At 37.4% G+C, this 27,827-nt stretch overlaps 4 protein-coding genes and 1 long non-coding RNA gene across 6 annotated transcripts; 1 reads left to right on the top strand and 4 right to left on the bottom strand.

The window, feature by feature from the left end:
• On the bottom strand, positions 1,221-4,333 carry LOC18788822 (patellin-3). The gene is made up of 4 exons (XM_007224724.2): positions 2,648-4,333; positions 2,429-2,553; positions 2,124-2,265; positions 1,221-2,021 (listed from the first exon to the last, which is right to left on the bottom strand). Exons 1-4 carry the CDS (start codon positions 3,983-3,985, stop codon positions 1,767-1,769), a joined length of 1,860 nt encoding a protein of 619 aa, XP_007224786.2. The 5' UTR covers positions 3,986-4,333; the 3' UTR covers positions 1,221-1,766.
• LOC109946827 lies at positions 6,489-10,873 on the top strand. 2 transcript variants are annotated; one of them, XR_002269910.1, is made up of 3 exons: positions 6,489-6,787; positions 7,698-7,770; positions 10,612-10,873. It is a non-coding gene; the product is annotated as an uncharacterized LOC109946827 (long non-coding RNA). The 2 variants fall into 2 exon arrangements; XR_002269909.1 differs by lacking the exon at positions 10,612-10,873 and having other exon boundaries at positions 7,698-8,636.
• Positions 11,232-12,339, bottom strand: LOC18791048. The gene has a single exon (XM_007223442.2). The coding sequence runs from the start codon at positions 11,978-11,980 to the stop codon at positions 11,396-11,398; it is 585 nt and encodes a 194-aa protein (XP_007223504.1). The 5' UTR covers positions 11,981-12,339; the 3' UTR covers positions 11,232-11,395.
• Positions 12,983-22,109, bottom strand: LOC18789938 (26S proteasome non-ATPase regulatory subunit 1 homolog A). The gene is made up of 13 exons (XM_020570500.1): positions 21,757-22,109; positions 19,451-19,520; positions 19,019-19,124; positions 18,526-18,727; positions 18,284-18,452; positions 16,444-16,907; positions 16,189-16,324; positions 15,850-16,095; positions 15,544-15,764; positions 15,150-15,408; positions 14,767-14,999; positions 13,916-14,438; positions 12,983-13,679 (listed from the first exon to the last, which is right to left on the bottom strand). The coding sequence occupies exons 1-13, from the start codon at positions 21,897-21,899 to the stop codon at positions 13,350-13,352; spliced, it is 3,102 nt and encodes a 1,033-aa protein (XP_020426089.1). The 5' UTR covers positions 21,900-22,109; the 3' UTR covers positions 12,983-13,349.
• On the bottom strand, positions 22,521-27,470 carry LOC18791771 (sugar carrier protein A). The gene is made up of 3 exons (XM_020558366.1): positions 27,432-27,470; positions 22,861-23,487; positions 22,521-22,750 (listed from the first exon to the last, which is right to left on the bottom strand). The coding sequence occupies exons 1-3, from the start codon at positions 27,468-27,470 to the stop codon at positions 22,610-22,612; spliced, it is 807 nt and encodes a 268-aa protein (XP_020413955.1). The 3' UTR covers positions 22,521-22,609.

Genomic DNA, 27,827 nt, shown 5'->3' with positions numbered 1-27,827 from the left:
GACAAAAAGTCTTGATTTACATATTAATGATCTCAAGTTCGAATTCATATCACATTTTAGTACTGTATTAGTGTGTGATAAATCTCATCATTCTATATAATTTAGACTGTCATTTATATTCAAACAAATATTATTAGTGATTGATATTGTATCGATATTGTTATTGATCTCACTTAAATTGAGATTGAGATTGATATTGTATCGATATTACGTGCTTCAACCTTTGTTACTTTGGACACAGTTACGTTAAAAATGGGATGGCTGCTTCCTTTGATATGTTGTGGATCATGTCATCAATCAATGTTGGAGAAGAGACCACATTAATATTCTATCGATATTAGCTTAATTTGCACTAATTAAATAAAATCACAAAGATATTTTCCTCTTCTATAGATAATCAAATGTGAAAAATAAAATAATAGAACTGGAAAATATTCAAGAAAAGAAGGTTTTATCAATCACAATTTCAAAGCAACCAAAACGTGATCTGACATATTGATATTGTGATCGGATTCAAAACATGATTTCAGGCACCTAAAACTTGATTAGAAAAGCAACTATATATCAATAAGAGAAAGTAGGACTAATTAGATTGATTTGAGGCAAACATGCCTAAAAGGAAAACACCTCCAGAGTCCAGACAAACTTCAATTTACTTTAAAAAACAGTAAATCAATAAAACGGGATTGAATCAGACTTTAAAACAATTTCCTAATATACATGCACGATAATGGCTTGACTTTCCTTTAAACCAAATGTTGTTTAAGTGTTAAGCCACAAGTCTGGAAATCGGGATTGAAGAGAAACTTTAATCTTACACTAAAATGACACTTCTAAACCCATAATAAGGTCTAGAAAATGCCAATATAAATTTCATACTAATAATATCATAATTTTATCGTGCGCCGAGCAATGTAACGCCTCTATTGTTCACGACTCTAATGCAATACCCAAGGGCAGAAGAGCACTACATGACACGAATATATGAGAGGATTAGGCGGTGTGGAGCATGTGGAAAGGTTTGTTAACTTTTTCTTTACAATCGATTTTTAGGGTTTTAAATTATACTTTTTAAATCCTTAAATTATTTTACAGCCAGGTTTAGTATAAATATTAAAGTGATTAGATTATAAAACAACTCTTAATCAAACTTTCACCGGCAAATAGGCTAAAAATGTCCTTTTAATAAGAAATAATAATAAAAAATGGAAAAGTGGAAATAAATTAATAAATAACATAGTATTATTAAAATAGGCATACAACAACAACAGATAAACTCAAGGCTTAAAAATAAAAAATGACAAACAGATAATAACAGGAAACAGAAGAGACCAAATTTACACAGATTTTACATGCAAAAGAGTATAAAGAAAGAGTTTCTGTCCCATGTCGACACACATTCCAATTCCCCCAACATATCTCATATGTACTGTCACCACACAAGCCATCATCTATCCATCCAGGACTCGACTTCAACTATTGTTTACAAACAATCCAAACAAAATTACCAAAACCCCCATACACTAAAACAAATATGAATTAAAAAAAACCCCCAGACTTGTTTTTTCTTCATTGCAAAACATAAAAAAATATCAACCAAAAGAAGAAAAAATAATTAACCCTGTATTTAAAAATTAAAGAAAAAGAAAACAAAGAACCCCCAGACTTGTTTATTCTGCAATGCTGCAATTGAATTGTCTTCTGTTTGATTGGAATTGCTGATCCAAGACAGGCATGAATAATTGAATTATTCAAGCTTTCTTTGTTCAATCAGAGCAAGGCTTGGTCTTGGACCTGTAGAGGAGCTTCTTTTTCTTAGAACTTTGGTTATCAATGGTGAGCACAACCTTGCCTGCCTCCCCAATCTTGTAGCTGTTTGAGATCACTGGCTCATCAGCTGGAGCAACCTTCCTGGTCTTCTGCAATATTATGGTGTAGCCGTCCTCCGCGGACGGCACAAATTCGGCTCCATAGCTCACATCCCATCCCACCACTCTCACTTCCCAAACCAGAAGACCATTCTGCAAGCAAATTCAACAAAACCCAATGAGAATTTATAATTAAAAAAAATACAATTAGAAAGCTCATATATTCTACCATTTAATTCCTTGAGCCCTGCATACCTCAGAGACTGGGATTTCAACTGTGTGCTTTGTGGCTGGCTTAACTGTGATCTCAGTGACAGGATCAGATGTGGTGAATTCTTGCTCACCCTCCCTGCTTAGCCCACCATACTGCACGGGTACATGCTCAGGAGCAATATATCTGTTTCACAAAATTCAGAAATTAAATTATGCACATACCCCTTTTATTTATTTATTTTTATTTTTAAAATTTTGATGAATGAACAAAGCTCTAAAGCAGCAGCGCAGTGGTGCCGAAAAAAGGACATGAAAATGGATAATTAAATAGAAATTACAATACTTACTTGAAAAGGGTCTCAGCAGACTTGGAAGGACCAGCAAACACAAACTTGCTCTTGGTCCTCTGGGTGAGGAAGGGGCTGATCATCCTGTTGAAAGCAAGATACCACCATGGGACATTGATGAACACCTTCAAAAACCAAAACCCAGATATCAAATTAAGCAATTAATAATAGAGAATATTATCGCTAATTAATCAGTCACTAACTGAGTAATTTAAGTACCTGTTTGGCTACAAACTCAGGGTAGTTATCCTGAAGCAATTGAAGGGCCTGGTTGGTGACCTGGTTGTGCTCCCACTTGAAGAAACCAGGGAAGTTCTTGAGATCATTGACCTGAACAATGGTAGAAATCCCGGTAGGGTTGAAATCAAACTTTCTGATGCTCTTCTCCAAGAACTGGATCCTCCACTTGATGAACTTTGACCTCTTCTCTTCATCTGTGAAGGTGTTCTGGTAGAGCTCCTTGTTCTGAAACTGCCCAAAAACATTGTAGCAGACAGAGTGGCCTTCCTTGTCAACTCCATGGGTGAAAACCACCTTGTCCCAATGGCTTCCAAGATCCTCCTCCAGAAGGGCGTCGATGCCAAACTCCTTCCTCCACCGCACGCTGTTCTTGATCATGGCGAACGCGTCCTTCACCTTGAAGTCCCTGGCTCTCAGGAACTTTAGCAGAACGACGTCGCTCCGCTCGTCACTGAGAAGCGGAATTCCCCAGATATGCACCTCCTCCGGCGGCGGAGGAGGTGCGGTGGGGGCTTCCGTCTTCGGCTCCTCCGGGGCCGGAGCAGCAGCAGCAGCAGAAGCCTCCGCTGCCACCTCGGATTCTGGTTTAGGCTCGGCTGCAGCCTCCTCTGCTGCAGAAGCAGAGGCAACTTCCACTATGGTCTCTTTGATGGCCTCTACGGTCTTTGCGCCGTCATCGTCAACAGTCTCCACAACCTCCTCTGTCACAACCACAGCCACAGTCTCTGTTGGCTTCTCTACTTCTTCCACTTTGGGCTTGTCTTCTTCTTCTTTGGGCTTGTCTTCTTCTTTGGCTTCCTCTTTGGGCTTTTCTTCTTCTTTGGCTTCCTCTTTGGGCTTCTCTTCTTCTTTGGCTTCTTCTGCTGCTTTTGGTTCTTCAGCAGCAGCAACTTCAGCTTTGGGTTCTTCTTCGGCCTTCTTCTCCTCAGGCGGTGCAGGCTTCTCTTCCTCCTTGGCCGGCGGCGGAGTGGGCGGAGCAGTGAACTCGTGCTTGTTGAGGGCCTCCTGGATGAGTTGCTTGAGCTCCTCAAGAGCCTTCTTCTGCGGCTCGGGAAGCTCACCAACAACATAGCTCTCCTCCTTGAAAGAAACCGACTGAGCGATGATCTTCTGATCCTCCTCAGCAGCCTTGGGGGCCTTCTCCTCAGCCACAGGCTTCTCGGCTACCGCCTCAGCCTCGGCCTCCGGAGGACCTTCTTTCTCGGGTACAGCCTTCTCGGCAGGCGGCGCATCAGCCACCACCACAACTTCCTCACTGTAAGTTGCTGGTGCTTCTGCAACAGCAGCAGCCTCGGGCTTCTGGTGCTCCTCAGCCATAAGAATTAATTATGTTTATCAAATCTTCAGAGAGAGAGAGAGAGAGAGAGAGAGAGAGAGAGAGAGGGGTTGGGGGTCTTAAAAATGGCGAGGAAGAAGTGGAAGTTGAGGTTTGAGTGGTGAGGGATTGAGGGGGAGAGGGGGGGTTTGAAGAAAATGGAGAAGGTGATGGTTGTTGATGTTGGTGGTGTTGTCTATGGGAAGAACCAGTCTGTCAGACCGGTTTGCCAGCTAGTACACCACTTTGTTTTCGGGTCGGGGCCCACCCCACTTCTTCTTCTTCTTCTTCTAAAAATTCTAAAACTTCCCCTCCTCCTATGAGAATCTCCTTTATTATTTTGTGTACTTTGCTCCAATATGTCACAAATCTCCCAAATATCACTATCGCCCTGGAGACTTTGGAAAAGCCCAAAGGAGAGAGAAAATTTTTAAAACAAGCAAAAATGGACAAAATTGCCCTTATTTATTTTTTGATTTCCTAAGAAATCCTTTACATTTGCATGTCTTTGGTTTGAAAGTTAAGAGGTTATTCTGTCTTTTTTCAAAAAGCTTTGGCTTTTTCCAAAAATGAAAATTTTTTTATGGGTAAAACCTAAATTTACTTTCTTAATTTCACTTACCCTATTTTAAATTTGTTTTTTCATCTTAAAAAATATTTTATTTGAAGATATCCAAAATGTCCAATGTAGCCATCATGATCTCATAAGTTTGTACTTATCTAATAAAAGAAAATTTGAGAAATGGGAGTGGATTTTATGTTCTATCCCTTTAAGAAACTAATAGGCCGTCACTCACACGACCATTGAGAATTGGTCATCAAACATTATTCTGCAACCCATTTTTCAAAACGAAAGGAGCATTAAACATTATCTTTCCCTCTAGGGCGCATAGCTCGAGCGGCAGAGAGTATTATACCTTCAGATTTACGATAAGAGTTTAATTTCTGCACCGACTTTTATTATGTTTAATGAAAATATGTAAGTTTTTTATTTTTTACTTTTAAAGATTTTTTGCTTTTTAGTTAAACGACAAGGATAACCCACTTACAATTTTTTCTTAGACTAACTATTTAGCCCAAATATCGCATTATGACATAATAGATGACATGCTCACAATAAGAAAATGTGTAATTAAAGTTGATTTGTTTTAAATTAAAATATAATTGTATTGTGATAGAAATGATCATGTAAGAGGTTGCTTTTTCTTGTTCTTCTCCTTTTGTCAATGCACATGCAATGCAAGGATGAAGCCCTCTAATCCTCAATTTGTGGAGAAAGTTGGTAGAGTGATGACTTATTGATGCTAGTGCCCTTAGAAAAATAAATCTAATATTTTTCTTAGTTGGATATTTAAAAATAAATCTCAAACATCATACCCAAAAAAAAGGACCTATTGGCTGTCACAATGATTCATATTGTCAATTCATGTACTCACAATTTTTTTATCTTTTCCTTGAATTTTTTTATATATAAATGATTTCACAAAATAAATAGTCCAAAAAACAGCCGTTTGATTTTTCAAAACAATGGGCCGCCCAACCCCAAGAGAAGCCGCATAAAATCTCAGAAACCGCTAAGCACGTTTTCTTATGGCAGAAGGGTTCTCAAAATTTTCAAACACATCATCGTGCCCCGTAATTCGCCTTTGAGTAAATAAATAAAAATAAAAATAATTAGTCTTTGATTTAGTGGCATGTCTCTACTTCGACTCACATGAATATAAAGATGATCTAAATTTTTAATGAGTTCGAAACATAACTCTTTATAGTTAACTTCATTATCATGGTGTAGTATTGTTGTTGATGTATTGGCATGTTGTAAGATTATCTTGTAAATATCATATCGTTGTCAAAACAATTAAAAAAATAAAAAATTGAAATCTCCCCTTCTATTTTTTGGACGAAATCCCCTTCCTTCTCTTCAAAGATTTTATTCCTTATAGAAATAGTACAGTGGACAGAGTTGTCAAAGAAGAATAACACCGCGAAACCCTAAGGCAATTTGGATTTAAAAAAACAAAAACCCTAAGGCAAAGCCAAGGTCGTCTCGGGACACGTGTGGAGTTTCTAGTAGGTGTTGTTAGAACAGGCTGTCATGTGATCAAACAACGAAGGATTTTCGATGAAATGAAACCTTGACAACATCGATGTCTGAGGAGAGGCAAAGAGCCGGCCGCAACGGTTGTAACGCCTGCCAGGTCGAGAGGGGCCATTTTGTCTTTTGGGGGCCTGGAGTGGGGCCCATAGCGGTCAGATCAGTCTTGCTTCTTAAAGCAAGCCAGAGCTGTTGGCTGGTTGTTCTTTGCTGTCCCCTTCTTTCCATTTGAAATTTAAAGGGAAATAGGCGGCTTTGGCCGCTGGCTTCACTATACAATCCCCAAATGGCCCATTGTTTTAAAGGCTATAAAACTATTTCATAGTAATAGAGTGGGTTAGTTCACGTGTGAAAGCCCAACGGTCACTCGTGATTCACGTCATCTAATATATATTGTTTCATATTAGGCTGAAAATCAATTAGAAATTGAGGAAATAGTCTTACTTCTTATAAGCTATTACTCAATTTCTCAATTTTCCAATATCAACTTTTTACGTTCACATTCACACATCTAATAACCCCAAAAATTTCCTCACCACCTAAACACAGTCCATTCGAAATTAGAAAGGAACAGAACCCCGCAAACCCTTAATTCCCAAATTAGTTTCACACTTCCGCTCAAAACTCAAACCCTAAGCCCCAACCCCCACCACCACTCCTCCTGCCGCCGCAGCAGCCCTTGTGTTGCCGGCGCTGCCCATAATTTAAAGTGAGTAGAATTTATATTTGGTTAGGAACCATTGGGTCATATTCCTATTAAGCTCCAGCTCTACAATTTCCCATTTCTCATTTCAGTTGTAATAATGGTTCTAGAAGCTAGGTTCAGTAAGATTCCTCCTTGGAGAGTTTGTTATTCTGCTTTCCTATTTTTGCCTGTTTTTCCTATTTTTTCTCTGTAAGTGACGAACAGGGCTCTACCATATTTCTAATGAAATTGGTATATATAGTATTTTTTTTATGGATTATAATTTATTATTGATATTGATTGATATTGTTATGTTGATATTGTTTCGTTGATTTATAAGAAACCTCTGTATCTCAGAGAAGCTCAGTGCTACAATCCGCTTTTCCTACTAATTTTTCTGTTGCTGGAATTTATATGATTTTTTTTGTTTTTTTTGTTTTGGGTTTATGTACTTTTTGTTTTTTATTTACATGTAATTTTGTCAGCTTGTATTTATTCGGATACATCTTAACCCGGCACCAACCTGTCATTTTGAAGTTCAGAAATCACAAAAAAATTTCCCTTCTTATGCGTAAGCTTATTCTTGATAATGTAGAGATGGAGTAAATAATTTTAATTTTCAAGTGGTTGTATGACATTTACCATTTGTTCAATTGGAAAAAAAGAAGCATTTTGCTTGAACATATTATAAATACTTTCTGTAACGAGTTCAAAAGCATGTATAAGTTTCATCAAAACTTGTATATCATGTTTCTGGTTCAATCTGATGATCTTTAATTTATAGCAGGGGAAATACATGTTGAAGAAGTAATGCTATATTTAGGATATAAGATTTTAACTCCATCTTTCACCATTCTCGATCAAATTTAATATGAATTTCTCTCTCTTCCTCTGTGCTGTTATATTGAATTTGTGAGTTCCTTAATCTTGACAGATACTTTGGTCCCTGTGTTGATGTGGTTCATTTTTTACAATGGCTCACGATATGTAACAGAGTTTTGCAAGAGGTAACATTCTAACCTTTGTTTTCTTGTTGGATATCATGAGTTGTAGCATCTTATCATTATGTTATAGTGGAACTTTGTAATATGTACTTTGCTACTATGTAGTCGGATGTACCGGTATTTGGCTGCCAATTGAATGAGTTTTACAACTCTTAGTTCAGCAGCATCCCTTCCGTTGGGAAAATAGATCAGTTGTGGCATTAATGTTCTTAAGTATAGTTCAGATGTTGATTTATGTTTGCGTACCGCCTCTCCAATCCACTTACCTATTTCGTCATAACTGAAATGCCTTCTTCATTGCACCCACTGTACCCTCGTTCATAATGTGTGGTTTCCTAAGTGCTTGAAGAAGTTGCTTAGCTGTGTTTCATAATGTGAGCTTTCATGTGTTACAAATTGAAAGCACCATAACCACAACATACAAACATTTTGAAGGGTTTACATTAGCTGTCTATTAACAGTGGTGATCATGACATGGATATTCCATATGTGGGTACTATGTCTTGGATAGAATCTATGAACTTGACTGTTTCATTGGAAGCCATGGTTCGTCGACAGACAGATTGCAGGGTTGATATCTATCTCATCTTCTTTCTTTCTATTTTTTTCATGTCCTTAATCTTTCTTCTGTTTAAGTTGAGTTTGGTCACAAAATCAGATTGCAACTATCTCATAGTTATGCCTTTTTCCCCCCTTTAGATGTAGAGTGCGGTAATTCAAAGTACTGATAGATGTTAAGATGTTCTTTGTCCATATAAAGGTCATTATTTGATGTTGGATTGGTAAAGCCTATCTTCTGTGTATGTTTGTGTGAGAAGTTCTGAAAATACCACTCGAAATAAATATGAAGTTATTAGGTTTGTTAACAATATTCAATGGTTACTTTTCACTTCTATCAAACCAGTCGAAGCTTTGTTTGCACTTTTCACTGAAATTTTGATGGTTTATACTCTCAGCTGCTGATAGAAAAAAGACGAGGACGTGTCTTTGAGGGATAGAGTGAAGGAAAGATATATTCCCCTCCGACATACAAGTATTTAAATAATTCATATACCTGTCTTGGAAATAATTATATAGTTGGGAGTATGGAGTATGGAGTATATAGTCGGGAGTATGGGACTAGTATTTTTGTATTGCCTTCTTATTAGGAAAATGGGAAAATAAGAAATTAGGAAAATACGATCAAAGGAAAATACAAAAATTAGAAAATTCGAAAAAAGGAAAATATGCAAATGCGCAATTAGGCAATAAAAAAGCAATACACATGCAATACAACGGTTATAAATTCGATGGATAAGCCCACGCCACAGTGAAGGATAAAAGTCCCGCGGTGAAGGACATAAAAGTTTGATGGATAAAAAGCCCAAAATGGGTAAAAGGGACGGAAAATTCGATGGATAAGCCCACACCATAGTGTGAAGGGCAGAAACAGAAAACCCCAAATGTGGGAATGATAGCGTGTTGTCTAATATGCAGTCAATTCGTATTAGAAATTGAGCTTTGTTGTTAGACGTTGAAACTTTCCCTGTGAATTTTGAGTAATGGGGAATATGAATTTCTGTCCCTCAACATTCTCCTTGTTTTGATAAATATAGTGCCTCTCCATCTTTTCTAAAGTGGACAAGTACAGATTTATACTTGTCTTGTTTCTCAAATATCTTTTGGTTTGTACCTCTGACAAGTAAGATGAACATGCATGTCAAAAAGTACAGATTAAAGTTTTCAGACCACAGTACAAAATTGAGGGGTTGCCAATCTGCTAAGAACTAATTAATATCTCGACCCCACAAAAAAAAAAAAAAAAAAAAAAAAAAAAAAAACTAACTAATACAGAATTAAGAAGAAATAATCAAGAACACCAGTAGAGCCAGCACTAGCTTCAGCTTCCCCATTGATAGTTTACAACTTGAGCTTTACCCGCCATTCACCTCTAAGTGCAAGCTTGAATAAGGTGGCTGTGAGTAGAAACTTGGATTGGGTGGGATGCTCTGCTGGTTCCTGAAGAAATTTTCTGGATCAACAGCAGTCTTCACCTTCACCAACTTATCAAAATTGGTATTGAAGTACTTCAAGCCATACACCTTCCCTTGTTCATAGCTTCTATTACCACATTTATTGACACCAATGTCAAGGACCCTGTAATTTAAGAAAGCACTCCTTGTGTCCTTGGATACAAATGGGGTCATGAACCTGAAAAGCCTCCTGGTGTCTCTGGTATAATTTTTCTGTGCTTCAGCCCCTGCTTCCCCCCAGCTCACTGAGTACTGAACTTTGAACAAGTTCACGGCACGGTTTGAACACTTTGAACAACTTCTATCAAGAACTCGCCCCTTAGCATCAACAATCTAAGCATCAATGACATTGTCAACAGCAAGGCCAAACTTCCTCAACATGTTTCCATAGCCACCGCCGCTTATGTGCCCACCAATAACGTGGGGCAAACACCAGCAGGAAAGCCATGGACTTTGCTCTTCTCCGAAATTATATAGTACAATTCTCCAAGTGTGGCTCCAGCCTGAACCCAACTGACCTGTCCTTAAATGTCTAGAGTCACAGACCTGAGGTTGAACATGTCAAGGACAATAAAGGTCTGATCAGACCAGCAAGAAAGGCCCGCCGCTTCGGATTCTCAGCTGTATGCCAAGCTGTTTGGCACAAACAACAGAGGCTTGGACATGAAATTCAGCTGAGGGTGTGACAATGAGGACTGGTTTTGGGGTTGAAGTGGTGTTGAACCTTGAGTTTCTGATATAGGCTTGTAGAACAGATGAGTACGAAGGGTTGTTTTCGGCATAAGATTATGTTGGACAATTGGGTTGATGATACATTTGTGTTTGTGTTTAGGCATTGAAGAAAGTTGTCATAGACAGAAGCTGAGGCTGCCCATGAAGCAGAACCATGAAGAACTAGGAGAGGAAAACAAGTGGAAGCATCGTCATCCTAGGCATTGCTTCTCTCATTGCCTTCGTCAATTTGTTGTATTTTGTATGTTGGTTGTTGTAAGGTTTTGGTCCTCCTATAGATAGATAGATACATCTTTTTATTAGGTTGCTTGACAAGTATCTTTTTATTTTTATTATTAGTGAATTTCACTCTTACTGTCCAACCGCTTTCAAATAAACTTATTTAAAAAATCTCTCAACTCAAGCTCCATATATATATATATATATATATATATATATTAAAAAATTGATTACAATTTTCTCGTATTATTCATTTAGATTTTTTAGTTTTGGTAAGGATTAATTTTGCTAAGTAGTCCATATTTTGCACCCATGAAAATTGGATTGGTCCATATATTGGGCTCGTCGCACTTCCCTTCTCGTCCAAAATCGGAAATCCCCGATTTGAATATTGAGAGGACGGACGGAGGCATAGCGTGTAAATTCTTTTCAATGACAAACTCTTCGTTTTTTCCTTTAGTTAGTGGACTGATGCTTCTACTTCTCAAAAACTCAAGGACGAGGCAAAGACGCACACAACTATTTCATATTCACAATTCCAAAAATTCTCAACAAAAAAACGTCACAAACAAATTTCACCAAAAGAAAAATAAATAAAAATGGATGATCTAGAAGCTACCAAAAAAAAAAAAAAAGGAAAAAGGAAAATGCAAAGAAGCAATCAATCAAGCCAAAAGAGGAGTAGTTTTGGAATCATTATCATAGTCATGAATCTCATGATACAAACGATCATCAACATCATCATCCCCACAATCATACACAGATCCAACGAGCAGCAACTGATCCTCCAAATACCTCTGCAGCAGCCCCATCTCTTCTCTCTCGCCGCCGCGTCCTTCTTCGCATCGCCGTAGCCGTTCCTCCACCTCCTCGTCGGCGCCGTGAGCATTCTTTATACGGCGGCGGCGACAGAGCCGGAGGCAAAGCTCGGCGGCGCAGAGGAAAGGGAAAGTGGCGCAGAGAAAGGGGATGAGAATCGGAGAGCAGATGAGGAGGAAGAGGTAGCGGCTTCGGCGAGCTCGGAGCCATGTGGTTGAGGAGGAGGCGGCGGCTAACATGATCAGAGGCGTCGCGAGGATTGGGAAAGGGGAAGGGGAGGGAGAGATCGTGGCCGTTGGATTTCGGAGATTGAGATTGACTTCATCGCGTCTTTTTTGGTAACGGCTGTGCGCTGCAGAAGCTGCTTTGGGTTTCAAAGTGGGGGAGTGGAGGATTACATGAGTGGGGATTTTTATACATGTGGGCGTCATGTGAACCTCTGACTTCGTGACTTTACTTTGCTTTTGGTATTTTATTTTCTTTATTTTCTTATTTTTTGACTGACAGTGGCTGGCTGCGTTTTATTTGGAGTTGAACTTGAAGTGAAAGTAGGTAGACAGCAGATATGGTTAGGTTAGTTGAACAAAGCATTATCGTCATCCTATTACGTTCGAGCTCGATTCTCCTTCTCGTAGATTGTGTCCTTCTTATCGTAGATTGTGTCCTTCTTAAGTCAGTCAGGAGTTTAATTAGAAAAATAAATTAAAACTAAAGTGTCCATTTATGAATGTATCTTTCTCATCACGTGACTTAGCACATGATCAAATACAATGACACAAACCCCATATTACCATTTGATGCTTCTCTTTGTTGAGGTTCACTTTGTAAGCTTTCATACTTCGTATTACTATACTAGTCCATTTATATTTATACAAAACCACAAACTAGAAGGACAAGAAATTTATACATGATTAAGGAGATGGAGATATTTGAATTATGACCTTAATGTGTAGTCAATACTTCGGATTACAATCCCTTCAAATCAAGTTATCGGAGTAAAGGTCTATAACTTAAGTGATTAAGAACATTTACTTATATACACAAAGTTTTAAGTTCGATTCCCCCCTCCCCAATACTGCTTATATAACAAACGAACAAAATTCATGTTACTGGATAAAGAATTACACAGCCAATTACTCTTACAAAATGAATATGTTTTAAAGAAGAATTTAAGTTTTCGTTCACATACCTACCAGTTACAATACAAAAATTTATTAGGTGTATCTGTATGGTATTCAGAGTATTTAACGTCGAGTTTGGAGTTAAATTAATTATTACAACATTTTATAATTTAGATGAATTTCATACACAACACCATATGAGCAATTGTGAAGTGTTGTTCAGATACATACCTAAAGAACGGGTGAGTCGGCTTACGGTGCCCAACCATTTGCATGAAACATTCAGCACAACTAGGACTTAACGCGACCAAGAAAAAGGGAAATGCTCTCAAATAGCACTATTACTGTAACAAATAGTCTCATTATATCGATGTGGTAATATGCAACTACCACATGTAAGGACATGTTATCTCTATTTGTAATCAACCCAAAACGTAATAGATCCATCCATTTTTACACCATACATGATAGTTACAACTACATGGTAGACGGGAAAATTTAACATTTTAACTAGTAAAGCAAGCAAGCCAACAAATCAATGGCATATTTATAGCGTCATTCTGACTAGCAAGAAAAAGAAATAAGATTAGGAAGGGGCAAGTGCCAAATCTAATGTTTCCTCACTGTACAGAAAGGGAAAAATCTTACTGAACACTGTAGAATACATCTTCTGCCTCGCTCATTGATTAGGAGTGTATTCAAAGGGCTGAGGAGGCTGAGGTTCCTCATCAACTGCCATGGTTGATGCAGAACCCTGCTGTCCTGTTGCTGATCCACCAGCTGGTGACACTGTAGAAGAGGGAGTGTCCGTAAGTGAAAGCACCTCGGGTTCAGTTGGCCGCAGGTCTCTCAAGAGCACAAAGCCTGAAGGTGCCAACTTAATGGGCACATATCTACTTTCTTCCAGAAATTTGATAAATTTCTCCTGAGAAGGAACCACCCTAGCTGGGTTGGTCAAAATCTCAAAAGAGGGCTCAGGCTCTGATTTCTTTTCAGTTGGGCCATCAACCTGCAAAAAGGAAGGGGGGATTTGAATTAAGACCACTTATGATGTCCTAAACTAAAGATTATAAAAGTACATGGAATCAGAGAACCTGATAATAGTTAGGGAACAGTTTAAACCAGTAGTATGTCATAAAACTAATAGAAACTATTTTTAAGAAGAAAAAAAACATAAACATTGAGCTTAAAATTTTTTTGGGCAAATGCAAAAGTGAAGAGGGGAAGGGGTGGGACAGGACTTGCCTGCATTGAATCCCCATCCTTCTCACTTGATGGTTTTCCTTTCCCAGTATTTGCACTAGCAGATGAAGCCTCTGCCCCGGTTAACTTTTCAGCATTTGCCTTCTGATCTGCTTCTTTCTTGGCCCTGGCTTTCGTGGCCTTAGCTGATGTTGACAAGACAGCTGTGGGGAGTTTAACAGCTGATGCAGCAGTTGGCACAGTGGTTGGTTTCGGATATTCAAACAGTGAAGGTTTTGCATGTGACAGGAACTCAAACTTCGGCACTTTCAGGTCAGAGTTTAGTCCTATCAAAGCTGTTGGTGAGAATGCCAAGCTTATGAAATAAATAAGGGGATACCAATACCAAAACTGGCTGAAAACAGCGAGGCCGACAACTGCAGTGACCTTATCATGTTTGGTTTTAGAAAGCAATCTTATGGTCACATTCCTTCCACCAGCGTCAAGAATTCCAGAGGCCAAGATTGCTCCCATTTTGCTGATGGTGTCTTCATGCTTATCAAGGATAATTTTCTCCAACTGCCGCCTATATTCAAAAAACAAGAGATCCAAGTAATAAAATAAGTAAACAAGTTTTTGTAAATTCCAAACATTATTGAAGAAAAAGGATAATTTTCTCCAACTTCCGCCTATGCTTGTCTTGTTATTGGTCTCCTTGAATAGGAACCTAACATATAGACGGTTAAGATCATTGGATTAAATTGAGGGGTTTGGCTTGCATGCAATCCTTTTCGACTCATGAAAATGGATTAATAAGGGCTCTATTTGTGTGTTTATACAGAGGTAGACACACAGAGACACACAGAGAGAGAAAGAGAGAGAGATGGTAAATTTTGCAAATACGATGACAATACCTGAAAGCTCCTACACGAGAATCACTGGCTTCACTAATCTGGACCATGACCATAGCCATAGCGATGAGAGCACCTTGGCGCACAAAATCAACAACATCTAAAGTCAGAGGCTCTAGCAAAGATATGGCCTCACTCAAGCCAGTACCAGCACAGGAAATGCCTACTGCAAGAGCAGCACCATATCGAACATGCGGGTTGTAAGACTCAGATAGCAGGGAGACAATTCTTGGTGTCTGCAGTTTTCCAGTTCAATTTTGGAGATATAAAGGCATTATAAGAGAACAGGAAAAAAAAGCAGCAAGCAACATCAAGTAGGAAAGAAAAAACAGCAAATGGAGTACTGAGACTGAGAGCATAGCAATGGACAAAAAGATAGTACCAACCTGCTCTGGCTCAGAGTACAAGACAAACCCAAGTGCTAGAACAGCAGTTCTCCTGACATCATCACTCACATCAGACACAGCAAAATGCAGCAGCTGTCGAATGGCCTTGTTGTTTGCTGTCCCACTGTAGGCCAGTGCCAATGCATACATACCACCATAACGTAGTATGGGATCTTGATCCCTTGTCATCTGCTCAATTAAAGTGTCTGCTTCTTCTTCTCTTCCGTATACCGTCAGGGCAATTCCCAATGCTAACCCCCTGTAACATACTACACCGTTAGCAAAAACCCTAGGAAAAGAGTATCATTCCTACCACGGATGACAAGAAATCTTGCTTTTCTCTGACAAATACTATCTTTAATCCAAATATAAAAATATATAATGAAGTCTATACCTGATGATCTTTTCATGTTGTGTCTCATGTGCATAAACAAGCATCTCACTAGCCTTCTCACTTGCAGTTCCAACCATAAGCAAACCCACACTGATCCCAGCAGCTTCCCCCGCTACAGCACTGTCAGTATAGAGCACACCTTTAAAGTCATCATAGATCCCTTCATCAGCAGTTCCTAAGGCTGCTAAGCCAAGACCTAAGCATGCACCATGTTGAATAACCTGTATCAAAAGATCCCATTAGAAAAATTTGGCAATAAACTTGTATGCCCAAAAAAATGTGATCGCAGGTTTACAAAGTACACACCTCAACATTAGTACTGCGTAGGCTATCACGAAGAAATTGTTTGATGCCTTCGCCATGGTTGGCATGAATGAGACCCAAAGCATACAAAGCACCGCCTTCTGAGTACGGACTGCCACCACCAGCCCCACCTTGAGGCAAGTAAGGTGCCATCAGCGATCTTCCCTGCTGCAAATGGCCTCTGTGAATAACACCTAACCCTGCTGTTGCACTGAATTTTGCCCAATTTGTGGCTCTGCTTAACCAGTCCTGACAATGTAAACCTAAGTTGTCAATATTCATAACAAAGAAATATGCCAATGCAAAAGGTGGTCAAACAACAAATTACGTTATCTGCTTTACCAGATTCTCCCTAAGAAACGTGTCCACAGTTGTTCCAGCATGCATAATTGCATTAGCGTAAATGGTTGCACTATGGCATACACTATTTCTCATCTCAACAGACTGCTTTATTGTCTTCAGAATAAGAAGATCGGACCTATATGCAAATGACAGAAAACAGTTAAAGCACTTTCTAAATGACTCATTTCCAGCAGAAACAAAAAGTTACGTATGAATTAATGAAATAACAATATGGGAAGAAAATAACAGCCTCACTTGTTATGACTGTACAAAAATTGTAGAGTCAACTGTATTGATGTCTCTCCGGACAAAATTCCTTTAATTTTTGTCAGCCTCTCAGAATACATCACTTCATTCGGATCTTCGAGAACACTCACATTAGAAGCAGGACCTCCATCTGTCATTTGAACATCCTCTTGAGCAGAATTTTCATTTGGAGCAGCTTCACTGGATTCTGGCTGCGGAGATTCTGAAGGCTGAGGCTTGGGAGGGGAAAGGCGTTTTCTCACATTTAAGAGAAAAGCTTGATGTTCATTCTCTATGAGATCAAAGGCTATCTGAAATGCCAAGAGTGCATCATCCTTGTTTTCAGAGCGCAAAAGCTTTTCCAATATGCTTGCAACACTTTCAGGTTCATCTAAGAACATGAGACACTGACAAATGCTCAAGTAATCTGGGGAGGGCAGCTTTTGATACACATTGACTAGGAGGCGAAGTACCTATACAATGAAACAAACAAGGATAAATAGCTCACTCTCTTCAATAAAGATATTTTCACAAAGCATGGCTTGATTCAATCAACCAACATGGCACAAAGCATTAAATAAAATGTGAAAAATCATTAATCATGATATTTATGGACGCATAACATAGAAAATGAGACACAAAAGGGTCACAACAGACAAAATTTTCCAATCCAATCATCTTAAAGCCTTTGATTTTGGTTCCAAACCAACTATATCCCCTTCTTGCTATATCATCAAGATTTAACCTGTTTTTGTTTTGGTCCATTAACTTTACCTTATACCAGTAACCTGGAATACAGATAAAGAAGAAATAAGAAGAGAACACCTCTAAGATCTATAACCTAGCCTTTCAATATAAGAGCCATGTAATTTGTCCAATCCGGCATATATGTGTGCCCTTAAATAAAAACATCTCCAACTTAGTGCTAGAATAAATTAAAATCCTTGCAAATTTTAAACCTAACATTAATATTCCAACAAAGAATGGAAAAATTGGTAAAATTGTTCATAATCCTGTGTTGCATATGCCTCCATGTATAGCAATTATATTTTAACCCTTCCAAATAAGTCTTTTCTTTCAAAAATCCTCAACATCCATTCGAACACCCAGAACACCATCACCAGAACCGCTAGCACTCTAAATGATTTTCTCCTATTTTAATTAACTCCACATTCATAAGAGGGTTAGCAAAGGCATATGAACAACATAAGGAACCACAACGACTAGAAAATACAGAAGATTGGTCTTTAAGCATAACATGCTATCAAATATGAAACAGAAATCTAAAGTACATCATGAAAATAAAAGAATACGTTGGAGCCATGCAATGTATTGTACCATCCATTCTGCCTACCTTTGCTATATGCGTATCATATGTTCTTTTTTTACTAAAACTTATTAGCTTTCAACCTTCAAGTCCTCTCAGTTGTACCACGATTATTGCTTTTATTAGTTATTTTATACGAAGTACATGTTTAATATAAAATGTAATTAAAATCATATATATATATATATTTAAAACTAAGTATGTCTTTACATGCCAAATTTTCCAGGTTTTTCATATCTGTATTTTTGGCCTATTTTCACCGTACTTATAGATAAATCTACCATGTTATACAATATAGCCTCAAGAAGCAACAAAAGGAAAAGTCTTCTATATCACTGTTTGTTGGCCATAGACCATGCAGCAACAGAAATACCATATCTTAACCAAAAAAAAAAAAAAAAAAGTAAAGGAGAAAAAGAGATACAAAGTCACATGTATTCATCTTATCAGAAAAAAAAAAATCACATATATCTGAAACACAAAAGCCAATAATATATCATCTATGAATGAGCAAAGCCTTACCTCACGTCTATATTCTCTAAGATTAACAAAGGAATGCGAAACATTTATGCAATATGACAGAGTTCCTTGAACATTATCACTTTTTATGATTGCTTCCTCAAGTATATCCAATCTTCGGCATTCAATTGCAATCCCCATAGCTTGGTGATATTTTCCATCCATGATACACCTAAAGGGAAAAAGTGGTCAGAAAACCAAAGGTACAGAAGTATTGCATTTAAAAACATTAGAAGCCTGCATACTTATTCAGCATTCTCTCTACAATTGCCACCAATCTAGGATCCACATTTGCTGCTTCAGTACTTGATTCTGCTGCCTTAGACTTAAGACGGGGATACTCAATTATACCTTTAGCTGCCTCCAATCTAGGATCCACATTTGCTGCTTCAGTACATGATTCTGCTGCCTTAGACTTAAGACTGGCATACTCATCTATAGCTTTAGCTGAAGAGAGAAGCAAACAACAAATATGTCATGTAAATAAAGTGTTGTAATACATCCTCAAAGTTCAATGCATCTAATCCACTTCTAACAGTACTAAATCGGAGATGACTTGGCCATGAAAGAAAGTTGATTATCCATACTGAGATATCTTAAACCTACTAGCATTGTCCTTTCATAGTGTTCTACCCCTCAAAGTACATCCAAGATCCCACTAATCAGAGTCATCATTTACAAAGTGAAGTTGTAAGTTTTAGCACCTAAGAGGAATCATGCTAACAAAAATATCCTTACCTAGAAGAGTATGGACATAATCAGAATCCTCTGACACATCAAATAAGGAACCAGCTCCAAGTGCATAGGAAAGTGAGTCATTAAGTTCACCCAAATAATAGAAAACCTGGGGTAAGGAAAAAGATCATGTAAACAAAAAGAACAAAGTAGTTAAATTAACATATTCCAGAAGAAGATAGGGAACTGAAACCCACAAATGACAGAGACACACAAGCAAAGACTTTGTATTATGAGGACATTAATATTTTCCAGTAATTTCTGGGCTATTAGAAGGCAAAAGTGCAGGCATAGAAAGTTCAGCCAACAGGGTCCATGGTGGTCAATAGATTTTCCCCAACCTTATTTGTTTGCAACCAAATTGATTGATAAAAAAACCTCTTGGGAACTAACACACTACTTCAAAAGGGAGGCAGCATCGCGGTCAATTTTTACCTTCGACACAAGCAATGCAGCCAGTTGTCTTTGATGCTGATCAAACCCTTCATCTTCATACAAACTTTCTCTGAGAATCAATATGACATCATTATAAATATTCAGAAAAACATCGATAAATACAGAAGTTCAACAACAGAAGTTTTATTTTCACTATCTATCCAAAATATCATAGTTTGGAGGTATGCATAACAAAGGTATTAAAAGCACACTAGCCTAATCAGTAACAAATTTGTGATGAAAACTAGCACTGTGAAGATGGGATTTTGATCCAAATAAATTTAATTAATCAGTAACAATTGCAGTAACTGTCAGAGGCCCTTATTTGTCAAAGATAAATATGTCAGAGGTCCTTATTTGTTGCAAAAGAAATGTTAGGTTTATTTCTGTAAATAAGGCCTTTACTACTAAAGAAACTTTTTTAAAAACATTAAAAGAACCCTTAAACTATTCACTTATTTATACATAAGCTACAACTTGATAACAAACAATAAATCAATATAAATTATGAGAATAGTTACAAAATGGACAATTTTACTCGTCTAATAAGTTTATTTATGCATCGTTTGTTATTTAATTATCATTTATCAGAGGTCAAAAAATATAGTAGTCAAGAAACTAAGCCATATAAGAAACCATGTATAGCTCCTTATGGATAGTTATAACATAAATCATTTAACTCTCTAGAAGAGATATTTCGCTGTGCAAACAGGTGAACTTTTTAAATTTTATTTTGTAATGGAGAAGATTTTTTTTATCAGAAAGAAGAAGAAAATGTTAAGCTCCTTAATAACCAAATAAAAATGTTAAGCTCCTCAAGAATATGGATATAGGTCAAAACATATACATATCAGATTTCTTATTTTAAGCTCAGGTAATCATATCAAAATGTGTGATCAGGATGTAGGTCAACCTGGTCCAAATCGAATCCTTGGAAAGGCATAATCGCAACACACAAAATACAAAGTAGTCGATTCATCTATTAGGTGTATTTCAGCATAATTAAACAATAACAGAGCAGTGAAGTCTGCTTGAATCATGCTACGCCACTCCCACCATAAAATACAAAAATAAAAAACCATCAGCTTTTATCCGATTTTGAAAGAGCCACTTTCCCTCTTTCTTTCAACAGTCTAAAGCACAAAAATCAACATCTAATAATCTCATTCAAATAAAACATATCTTACATCCAAAACAAACATGACCTGAACTATAGTTACCAGGATAGAAAAACAATCTGATCTTTCCTATCACTGACATCAAAACAAAAAATCAACAGTCTTTAAAGTCCATGGACTTCACTAATCTTAATAGATCTCCTTAAAACCACCTGCACAACCAAAAACCAGAAAATCACATCTTCAAACTCCATTAAATTAGAGATCAGATACCAGATGAACAACCTAAGTCATACAGAATGCAAGTAGCACTGTAAAGAATCCTTTTTGTTATATAACCCTTGTCGTAAATTCATAAGGAGATCACACAAGGTTTCAAAAACAAATAACTCGAGTAAAATTCACTAAATTATTAGTAGGCTCTTATACTACTATTAATGGATCTTGTGAACCTATTCTGATTATTCCAAGCATATATACTAATAGCTCAAAACATTTTTTAGGAGGCCTTCACTGATCAAGAATCTGGAGGGAGAAAGCATATGAGGAAGACACTGCCAGGTGCACTGGACATTGGCACCTAGAACCAAGTAGCATCGTCAATCCTAAAGTAGCCTCCCATGCAAAGCTTCGAGAACTTCTATCCCGGTTAATACCATCCCAAGTAACCTTCTTCCTCTTAAGTAAAGGTCAACATTAGGAAATAAAGCAGAAAAACTTATGAGGAAAACTCAGTTGCATTTCTCCTGTATGTTGTATTATGAATCCATATTCTTATTTCTCAACACTGCCTACAAAATACAATTTAACTGCCCATTGAAGAATTGAAGATATGTATAAATCCCATCATCCGCTTTCTTATATAGCTTCATATAACATCATCAACTTAGTCACCACATGATCAATTATTACAACCTACACACCCCTCACTTCCACCAACACAGAAAACGATTGCAAATATCAAACACATAAATCCAATCTCGTTGGTATTAAAAAAAATACTAATCTTCTAACCTGGAACTAAGAATTGAAACCCTGCTTTCATTCCAAAAAAATTAAATAACTACTAAATACTCCAAAATACACACGAAAAATCAAAAGAATTCTTCTAAGATCAACAAAAACATGAACCCTATACACAAGCATTCAGCCAAAAAAAAAAAAGAGTGGGTGAGAGATAATGTGTACATGACGGGTACGCTGGCGGAGATCTCGGGCCAAAAGTTGTCGACCAAGTTGTTGAGGTTGGACAAAGCGTGGAGCTTGAGCAAGGGATGGGCCTCGTTCAGCATGGCTAGGAGCCCACAGGCCGAGCTCACCATAGTCGCCATAGCTGCACCAGCGAAGACTGCTTGAACAAGTTTCTACGCTTCGAATGGAGTTCCCTAGGATTTGGATTTGCCGTTTGCGAGACTTGGATTCGAAAACCAAAGACTAGAATAATAAAGGCAGTGTGCAGGTTGAGAAGTTCTTTTTAGGCCTAATTGAATCGATCGTCTCTGTAATTTTCACTTTCGTGCTTGTAGATTTTTACTTTCACTTTCGCCCTCGTAGATTAAAACCAGGGCTTTTTATCACAAAAGGCCGAGGTTTGGAAAATTATCACCTCTTGTTTCTAAGGTTTTTATGCGACGTTAATGATCCTTAATGTTATTCTTCACACACCAAAATGGTCCATCTCGTGACATATACGTAGAATCCACACATCCAATAGAGCCATGTGACTTTAAATAAAAGGCTTTTTATCACAAAACATCCCTGACATTTGCGAAATTATTAGATTGCATCCTTAAAGTTTTTTTTATCACTCATGGTCCCTAACATTAATATAGGTGCTCTTAAACAGTCCCTCTGTCAAAAAAACTGTTAAATCCAGGGATATAATCATCAAATCAATCCAAAATTATATATATATATATATTAATTACCTTCCCTTCTCTCTCTCTTTCTTCTTCTTCTTTCTTTTGTTCTTCTTTCTCTCCGCCAGATTCCTTATAGCAAACACATCCAAATTTCTCTGCCACCTTCCGAAAGAATGAGCTTATAGCGGACCCCATGACCATCTGAAAGCTACCACGAAGAGGCAGATCATTGCCACCACCAATACTGAGAATCCTTTTGATAGCTCTTGATTCTCACCGAACTTGACCCCCAAGATTATGGCAACTATGACTCGTTTCACATTCAGGATGAGAGAATATTAAGTGTTCAGAAAGCCTTCTAGAAATCCAAAGGAAAGAAGGAATTTTAATCAGTTGTTAGTGTTTATGAAGAAAGAGAGATCAATTTTACTTGGTATATAATCATTATTATTCCATCACTAATAAGCAAAACTATTCGACCGAGCTTGTCAACTATTGCAGTAGATATCAGTGTAGACGAAACAAGAACTACTCCAATTAAAGCAGAGGAGTAGAGAGCGGCATTTCCCCCAAACCCCATACTTTGAAACAACACTGGAGCATAGAAGAGAATTGAATTTATGCTTGTGAGGATCTGGAATGTTGGCACGAAGATTGCCATAACTAGTTGAGGCATGTTCCTTCTCTCCAGGATGTTTCTGAAAGGGTGCTTTATTGCACTAGCAAACTCACTTGCATCTAACATGTCCTGAAACTTTGCATTGACATTTTCAGTTCCTCTGATTCTCTCCAGAAGTTTTCGTCCTTCTTCTTTACTTCCTCGTTCAATTAAGCTATTTGGTGTCTCAAGAAAAAATATTCCTCCCACTGTCATTACTATAGCAGGTACTATAGCTAGGCCTAGAGAGAGCCTCCAACCCCATGGTTCGAGCTTTTGTGTTCCATAGTTTACCATGTTTGCTATGAAGATTCCTAGCATAGTTGCCAACTGAAACATCATGTTTAAGCCTCCTCGAAGATGAGTCGGCGCCATCTCTAATGGGTATAGTGGAATAGTCTTTTAAGATATAGTGCAGTAGTTTTTTTCATGCGCAAGCATTTTTTGTTTGTACATTGTTTTGAAGAATTTATGAAGAAATCCATCCATTGAGGTAACCCCACCTATTGATTGTTAATCAACATTTTAAATGAAATCTTCAGGAATCTGGCAGAGAGAAAGAAGAAGAAGAAAAGAAAGAGAGAAAGAAGAAGAAGAACGAAAGAGTATAATTATTTTATAATTTTTGATTGATTTGACGATTATATTCCTAGATTTAACAATTTTTTTAACAGAGGGACTATTTAAGAGCACCTATATTAACGTTAGGGACCATAAGTGATAGAAAAAAACTTTAAGGATGCAATCTGATAGTTTCGCAAACGTCAGGGACGTTTTGTGATAAAAATCCTAAATAAAATATATAATATATTTAAAGTTATGTGGCCACATATGTGTCACGTCATTAATTAAACAGAAAATTTGATGAAAACTAACATGAGAGACCATTTTGATGTGTGGAGGGTAACTTTAAGGATCATTAGTGTCACAAAAAAAAAAACCTTTGGGACTAAAGGTGATAATTTTGCAAACCTTAGAGAATATTTATGATAAAAAGCCTAAAATCTATTTGGACTGATGGGCCTCAACTGTTCCGATTTCATACATGTGTGGCCCATGTGAGGGGGCTTTTTGGTAGTGTTTCAAGGAAGAGTGCATCACAAGACCCGCCCCAAATTCGCGATTGGAATCCATGACGAGCCATGTGTCTGACCAACACTTGTCAAATGTCACGGCTACTTTATTAAAACGCCATTTCACCCTCATTTTAAAACAACCAAGGGGTTGGACTCTTGCCGAAAATTTGGCAGAGTCTCCCTTATAACTGGAGCAATTCCCAATTTTAATACATGTAGAAAAACAATACAGAGCATTCTTGAATTTTCAATATGCACAATATAAGTCAGACACAATCTAACAACATTACTAATTGCATCAAGCCCTATTTTTCACGATTATAACCAATCTATTAGCAAGCTTCATAACTTAACACGCAATAAACAATCCCGAAGTAAGTCTTAGACTAAATAAAATCACGATAAAATAGAGCGTAATGTAGTGTTTAACCTTGCGGCTGTACTTAGGTTGCCTACGTACTCTTCTCGAGGAATCAAGCCACACGTAATTCTTGATATAATAAATTGAAACATCTTAAATCTTGTAAGTAATGAAAATTCATGTTATACCCGTAAGAATTGAAAATTCCTACACATTTTTCTAAAACCAAATTGCATAAAATTCGCTGAAACTTAAACAACGACATTGATTACAAAACAATCATCAAACTATTACATATGTATAAGGAAATTAAATCATTACTTGGAAATCTAGAAAATTAGTAAAAGAAAACATTGGCCACGAGAAAACTCTTACAACGATATAAATGGGTTAAATCAAACCCGCTTTAATACTCCACAGGTAAGAACATACTCATGTCTTAAGACAACAATTGTGATTCGTATAAAATCCTAAAAAACTTAGAAAATTCAAATCCATTGTCTCATAAGTATGAAAATGCGTATAAAACCCTCACCAATAAGTACTCAAGAAAATTGGCCAACCCTAGCAAACAAAATGAACTGGGTGGCGAAAACTTTCCTGGCACCACTCGCGAAGAATAAATCAGCATGTGCAAGCAAATCCTGGCAACTAGGGGTGGGCGAGGTTCGGTCCGGTTCTCACCTCAAACCGGAACCGAAACCGGTATTATTTAACCGGTCCGGTTTGGTCCGGTTTAAGCAAAAAAAATTTCGAAAACCGGCCGGTTCGGTTCTGACCGGTTCCGGTTTTGAACCGGATTATTAATTTTTTAATTTTTTAATTTTTTTTAAAAAAATTTTTTTTTAATTTTTTTAATAAAAAAATTATAATAAATAACTTATTTTTTTAGCTTAAAAATGAACAAATAATCCAATTCATACATTTAGAAATTTTTTGAAGTTGAACTTGGAAAATTAGTGATTATAAAAGTTAAAAAATGGCATTAGATTTTAAAATTTTGTAAAAATATAAATATAAAATATATGACCGGTCCGGTTCGGTCCGGTGCGGTGCGGAGAGATGTAAAACCAGAACCGGAACCGGTTGAAATCGGTTCGGTCCGATTCCGGTCCGGTTTGTTGACTTTTTTGGTCAACCGGTTTTTTTTTCGGTTTTTTTTCACCGGTTCGGTTCGGTGTTCCGGTTTTCCGGTCCCGATGCCCACCCCTACTGGCAACCGCACAAGAAGAACCCCCCGATATTTGTGCGGGCATATCCTGGTAACCGGACTTGTACATAACACGTGCAGAAAACCACACGAGTCAAGCGTCCTCGAAACACCTGTGGGCATGTTATAAGCGACGTAGACTAAATTAAAGGCAATGAAGTAAGATAACAATATTTGTAAGCAACTCAATATCTGAAGCCAATTGGTCATACACCTATGTAGACAAAATGAATAGGCATGCAATATCCTGGCACTACACATGCTGGACATATCAGCATGTGAGACAAATCCTAGTACTACACATGCAAAACATAAAATCATGTGAAGCAAATCCTCATAAGGAACGCCGTGATATCTACACTGGCATATCATGTCAACCACACATGTGGAGCATCCCCGAAGCACGTGAAGGCATGTCATATGTGCGTAGATTAATCCAAAGATAATTGGGCAAGATAACCATGTCTGAATACCACTAGTGAAAGAGTACTTATGATGGGTTTGAAAACCGTTACCCAAAATTTTAACACCAATCCAATCTACTCAAGCCATTCCCAAATCTGTAAACATAACTTTCCAAAATCTTATCACAAAACCATTTCCTCAAATCTCATCCAACTGTACTCATGTAATCCCAAGCAACTCAAGCCGTTCACAAACTCAAATTCAAACTCGAGTACCCACAATATGGAACCAAACTACACCTCAAGCTAGAAAACCAAGTAAAAATTCAATAACTTGAAACCCCAAGCATTTCGTAATAAAGATAACTAATATAGTTCGATAATCATAAAAATAAGCAAATATGCCTTGAAACCTCAATTAAAACCATATAAATCGAATAACAATCATAAATAAACCTTATAAACATTCCAATAACATTTCTACGAGATTCAAATCAAAATCCAATTTAATCATGAATAACATAATCAAATCCACGCCCTTGATATAAAACCATGCATCTGAATAACATCACAAGTGATAAGCTCAAAAGCATTTCAATTGTTAAAAACCTTTAGAAAACAAAGGTTCACTCACGAACACACTTGAACCATTTAGTCTCGACCGAGTCAGTAGGACCTACCATCTAGGTCAAATGGGCTCGCGGGGCCTATGACCTTTGATTTCCAATTCGGAAGTTCCTAAAGGTCAACCACAGTCTACAAACTGTGTCCAACAAGTTTGGTCACTATCCAACGGTCAAATAATCGTCGATCGCATGATTGGAACGTGATAGACAAACTTAACCCAATAATCGTCGATATGAAATATCCAAAACTTTGATCCTATATTCGGAAGTTCATACATGCTTTTGGTGATACGAATAATGACATACCCATAAATGGAATCCATCCGACAATCTAATCATATGAAATCCTACAAACACCTAATAGGCAAAACTTCGTTTGTCTATCAAACGATGGAATCTCGTCAATCTGAGCATATCATCGTGCTTGGAACAACGTGGGGATAATTATAGGTCAAAGTGGGTCGTCGCCGATAACAGTGGTTCAGGGGCATTTACTAACGATTGAAAAAAAAAAAAAAAAAAACCAACCTAGTTGAGATAGGCCTATACCAAAAGATTAAGCTCACTAAGAACAACTTTCTTACAAATTTTGATGGCAAAATATACAACCGACACTAGCCACTCATATCATCAGTTAGAGAACGAGAAGTGGATGAAGAAGCATACCTTGATCGACTCAGATGGCAGCCAAACCGCCGTAATCATTGTCGGAAAGCTCAAAATTATACAATACTAACGTATTAATATTCGAAAATGTCAGGTGGTTGTACAAACTAATCACAGAACACCAAATTCCTAAAAGCTATTAAAGAGAAGGGTTTAGTACATGCAACGTTAGTGTCATTAACTCCAAATTTTTTCCCTCTACTTTTTTTTTTTTTTCTTTCATGGGATCACAAAGAAACCCTAATACATAGGCTCATGTGCAGCTTTATTGGAGAGTGCACTATTATGAGAAAATGAGACTTCTTCATGTGAAAAGCTATGGATATTGGTAAATAACTATTTCTTATTTCATTTGTGTCATGTGTTTTTTTTTTGGGAGACTTTGGAAAAGCCCAA

This window comes from Prunus persica, chromosome G1, assembly GCF_000346465.2.
Source record: "Prunus persica cultivar Lovell chromosome G1, Prunus_persica_NCBIv2, whole genome shotgun sequence".
Taxonomy (NCBI): domain Eukaryota; kingdom Viridiplantae; phylum Streptophyta; class Magnoliopsida; order Rosales; family Rosaceae; genus Prunus; species Prunus persica.
This window is presented reverse-complemented; position numbering and strand designations above follow the sequence as displayed.

Coding starts and splice junctions, on each gene's coding strand:
- LOC18788822 (XM_007224724.2), bottom strand. CDS start 3,985: ATGGCTGAGGAGCACCAGAAGCCCGAGGCTGCTGCTGTTGCAGAAGCA. Junction 2,554..2,647: donor CTGAGTTTGTAGCCAAACAG/GTACTTAAATTA, acceptor TGGTTTTTGAAG/GTGTTCATCAATGTCCCATG. Junction 2,022..2,123: donor TTGAAATCCCAGTCTCTGAG/GTATGCAGGGCT, acceptor ATTTGCTTGCAG/AATGGTCTTCTGGTTTGGGA.
- LOC18791048 (XM_007223442.2), bottom strand. CDS start 11,980: ATGACGCCCACATGTATAAAAATCCCCACTCATGTAATCCTCCACTCC.
- LOC18789938 (XM_020570500.1), bottom strand. CDS start 21,899: ATGGCGACTATGGTGAGCTCGGCCTGTGGGCTCCTAGCCATGCTGAAC. Junction 15,765..15,849: donor TACGCAGTACTAATGTTGAG/GTGTGTACTTTG, acceptor CTTTTGATACAG/GTTATTCAACATGGTGCATG. Junction 15,409..15,543: donor CAACATGAAAAGATCATCAG/GTATAGACTTCA, acceptor AGTATGTTACAG/GGGGTTAGCATTGGGAATTG.
- LOC18791771 (XM_020558366.1), bottom strand. CDS start 27,470: ATGATTACGGCGGTTTGGCTGCCATCTGAGTCGATCAAG. Junction 23,488..27,431: donor TGCCATCTGAGTCGATCAAG/GTATGCTTCTTC, acceptor ATATCTTAAAAG/ACTATTCCACTATACCCATT. Junction 22,751..22,860: donor TAATAATGATTATATACCAA/GTAAAATTGATC, acceptor CTCATCCTGAAT/GTGAAACGAGTCATAGTTGC.